The sequence below is a fragment of the Apteryx rowi genome, unplaced genomic scaffold (genome assembly GCF_003343035.1).
Source record: "Apteryx rowi isolate R43461 unplaced genomic scaffold, aptRow1 scaffold_160, whole genome shotgun sequence".
Classification (NCBI taxonomy): Eukaryota; Metazoa; Chordata; class Aves; order Apterygiformes; family Apterygidae; genus Apteryx; species Apteryx rowi.
In genome coordinates this window covers 1,070,606-1,075,031 of record NW_020447864.1, presented here as the reverse complement: position 1 = coordinate 1,075,031, position 4,426 = coordinate 1,070,606, and the positions used below count along the sequence as shown (strand labels likewise).

Sequence of the window (4,426 nt, the reverse complement as noted above, 5' to 3'; positions counted from 1 at the left end):
AATTTGGGCTATCACTGAAGAGAGTTCTCTGAAAAACAGTGCTGTTTCAATGAAACATCAAACAGTTGCTTTTGTACCAGACACGGAATAAGGAATTTAAGAAATTGTTCACGAGTATTCTGGAAGTTTGTAAATAAAAGATGAGTGAAAAATGTTTACATAACTGATGACCCTACTGAAACTTTCAAAATAAGTGTATGAAAAACAAATTAGCAAGTAAACAGACTAATGCCAGAATTCAAAACTTTATGAAGTAAGTCTGGATTATAAAAATAGAGCAATTAACCTAATGTCCTTGAAACACTTCAATCCTTTATCATCCAGTTTGTACCCATCCAGATAACACAGCTCAATTACACAAAAGGAATTTTCTTAAATATAGTTTTCTTAAATTTCTGATTTTTCTAGAAATAGGAATCATGATGGTTCTGAGCTGACTGGAAAGTACTTGAATAGCGTTTTAATATTTTGAAATGGATTACTTCAGAAAACATTTTACTGTGTTTTAAAAAACAAGTGGTTTTTTTTAAATAGAAATCACAGCAAAATACTATTTTAAAGACAATTTCTATTACTGTAGACTCACAGGACACAAAGTGTGACAATAAGGCTGTGGCACAAACATAACATTGTTTCAAGTCATATGGCTTGCTCTGTAATGGATATACTCATGTTCTTCTTATACAAAGAAATAATTTGTTCTTATATAAGTTTTGGTACACTAAACCGACATCTCAGAAAATAGAGGGTTTTTTGTATTTATTTCAACATACACACAGAGAAAAAAAGCGAGCAAATACTTTGATTCTGTCAGAACCTTAGCACAGGAGCTCCTTTAATCTCTTCTGAGTAACAGAACAATAATGTTGACTAAGACTGAAAATTGTACCAGAAAGGGGGGGGGGGGGGAATACATGTTCTAATATACAACTGTTCAGGTTGAAGTTTTTAATTAAGTTAGTGAAGAATTTTAAGTTTACTCATGTCAACTCAAGTACTAAGAGTAAAATGACCAGTATTATGATTTGACATAAGCCCATAAAACTATTGCTTTGTATAAAAGCCTGGTCACTATTTCTTCAGTTTCACAACAGACAAAAGAACTGATTTGCAATAATATTTAATTAGAAWTTTTTTTTATTGTTTTTAATTTTAATCAAGGCTTTAAGAAACAAAAGAAGCATTAATATTTCTAATTTAATTACAAATCTTAGTAGTTTATTCTGGTCTAACAATACCAGCAAAAGTGTAATTCAGCCCTGAAACACAAGTCAAATAATACTTCTGAAAAATTAAAGAATACTTGTGTTCTAAGATGAATTTTCTATACTTCCCGTTCTTTTACTTCCATATAAACATTTCTAATATGAAAGCCTTTGTTCTATAAAGTCCTAAGATTTTTCCATAACCCTACCCAAGAGAGCCAGCTATCATATATGACAGGACGATAGCACCAGAGAGATAAAAAGTCTTGAAAAGGCCTTGGAATGCTCATAAGAAAGAAAGATACTGAATTTATATGAGTGCCTCCCTAACTTAAAAAAAAGCATTAAGAAGAAAACAACCAACATTTTACTCAAGATAATCCTTATGCAGAAAGCCTTCCTGTATTTTTTGAAGACTATTAATTCAGCAATTCTCAAGTGTCTTTAACTTTCTGGATTAGGCACTTCATTAACACTGCTTCATGATATTTCAAAAAAGTTCTCTCTTGTATGAAATGGCCACAATATCACAGAAAAAAAGAAAAAGTTTCCCATGACGCTACACAAAACCTAAAATCTAAAATACATCAAGGCTTTAAATCACATCGAGTTATATATGAATGACTCCCACTGATACCTGCCTTCATGGGGATGTTCATAACATTGAGGAAAATAAAGAAGCCAGCTAAACCAAAATGTTACACTAATGGTATTATTGGCATCAGTCTGTATGAGAACTCCATAATGCACACTAAGTTAAAAAACATAAATTCTAACTTTAATAAAAAAAATCTTGACATCATATTAATAACTATGTCTGCATGCCTGAGGAAACAATTGGTCCTACTTAGTATCCAATAATAATGTAATCCACGTAGTATGAATTTATTTATGTAGAAGTTGAAGGATAATTTCAAGTAAACAGGATTCCCAGAAGCTTTAACTCACACCTCCAACCCTTCTGTTGTGAAAGGAATAAAACAAAAACTTATCACTATTTACCACACTATTTCATGACAGCATTATGAACTAAAGTGTTTTGACTTAAAGCACACGGAATATATGCAGGGCTCATCTGCAAATACATTCCAATTACTTCAGCACTACAGTGTTAACATTTTACATTTTGCTCCAAGATGTATTCCTCTGATAGGATGGCAAGACTAAGTTTAGCTGAGTACAAAGAACAACATATTAGAGTTCAGATGATGTGCCCACACATATACAAAATCAATATTAATGCACTTGATCCAACATGGATAAAAACGGCATTTAACTAAAGCCTTAAACTGAATCTCAAAAAAAAAAATACATTTTGCCCACTTACCAGTAAAGCTGTCTGAAGATCTATAGTGGACGTAGCCTGTGGGCAGATGAGCAACTTCCTGAAAATTAGGGTTCTTTGCCATTCTGAATAACAAAAAGATTGAACAGCAAGCTCATGGAAATGCTATTCAGCAACATCCAGCTGCACAGCAACAAATGTACCATATTCCTGAAACAATGCATGAGACATATCATCAAAAATAGGGGGTATGTGGCCCATGGCAAAACTGATTCTTTCAGATGCACATTTCTCAGATAATTTTTTTAATATAATTTTTATATCCCTTCATTCTATGGGAAAACATTAAATAACATTAGACTATAACCCTAGAATTCCTTTTTTTTGAGCAGTCACTATTTAATTTTGACCATTTATTTTTTTAACTGTGACAAAAGACAACAATATCTTGATATTGAATTGTTCATGATAAGACACAAAAAATTCATTCTGGCTGTCACTCTAGCTAAAACATCAGTCTCCCTGACCACACCATATTCCAACATGAATCTCTTAAGAAAACAAGATCTATGCAAACTGTATCACATGTTTTATTCCCCAAGTATGCAAAGTTTGTAAGTGTTCTTGTCTATTTAAGACTTCCCTTCTCTGTACCTCTTTTACACTACTTAAGGTAGCTGCAGATCTTTCTCCTGTGCAATCTTTTAAACTTAAAAGCAGGAAAACAAAACAAAACTGTAGAGTGAGGAAATACAGAAATATGGAGACATTAAATATTTAAATATATATCAATGATTCTCTCTCAATATAAATAAGCTACTGTTATTCTCATACCTGCTAGTAGGAAAAGTAAACTGCATTTAAATTGCTAAACAGACAATACCTTGATCTACAAATTCTCTAGTAAAAGATAGTCTAATCTTCTTTAAAGTATATGTTTAAGAAAGGAAGGAAGGGGAAGGAAGAAAAAAATATTTTTAGGTAGTCTTATCAACAGTAAAGTAACCACACCTCAATTCAGCAAACTGAAAACAGATGTCCCACAAAGAAGATCTCCTAATCAGTATTCTGGGGGGAATAACAGGGCTATTTAAATATTTGTTCCCATATGCAATGTGTGTTATTAAATGGGCTTGTGTTATTTAAATGTATTCAAAAGTTACTTATGAAAATTCTTGCATATTTGTTTTAGATAAATATCAGTGAACAGATCCCAACAGAACAGTATGCTTCACACACCAGATTTACAGACTTATAACTGGAAGACACATCAAATACATCTGCAGAGAGAGTAGGCTCAACTTAAATCTTAAAAGAAAAAAAATTTAAGCGATCCCACCACAATGGTTTTGGGACAGAGAGACATGCTGTGTTTTAAAAATAACGCAAGCTAACAGCATCGCAGGGAAAGCAAAGAACATAGGCAGATTGTTCACAAGTTAACATCAAGCATTTTTATTTTATCTGATAACGTGACACTTTCTTCTATGTCAAAAATAATTTTCATGAATCAGAGCAGTGCGAGCAGAGCAGTAATATGACCCCCAAAGAACCTGCTAAAGCATTTTGTTTTACTACCACGATGCCTGAAGACTGAACTAATAAAAAACACAACCACGGCAGTGTTGTATTGAAAAACGTGGATGGGCCAGGGAAAGCGCAGGTGAAAAGGGAGTGTCAGGAACGGACAGCAGTAGGGAAGGATGAAACGAACGGAACTGCGCAAGGTCACAGGCGGAGAGGTGAGWGCTAAAGTCTCCGAAAAGTTGCGTTTCGCTCCTGCAGCTGCAGGTGCTGCAGAGATGACACCACACACCGGGGCCTCCCAGTTCCCCCGCCCGGGCAGAAAGGCGTTTGAGGCGGGACCAGCTCCTCTCCGGGAAAACCCGACGAGCTGCCTGCTGCAGCTCCGCGCTCCCCAGCGGCGGCGCCCCCT

At 34.7% G+C, this 4,426-nt stretch overlaps 1 protein-coding gene across 4 annotated transcripts in view; it reads right to left on the bottom strand.

The window, feature by feature from the left end:
* BTBD9 (BTB domain containing 9) overlaps positions 1-4,426 on the bottom strand; it is a 144,360-nt gene that overhangs the window by 139,619 nt on the left and 315 nt on the right. For 2 of the 4 annotated variants that reach the window (XR_003252489.1, XM_026059838.1), the window contains exon 2: positions 2,533-2,700. Coding sequence is in view for 2 of the 4 variants with exons in the window: in XM_026059838.1 (XP_025915623.1) it covers positions 2,533-2,614 (82 nt within the window). In the remaining 2 variants the exon portion in view is untranslated. Of the gene's footprint in view, positions 1-2,532; positions 2,701-4,426 lie in introns of those variants that run through there. The other 2 variants (XM_026059839.1, XM_026059840.1) reach the window with 2 other exon arrangements.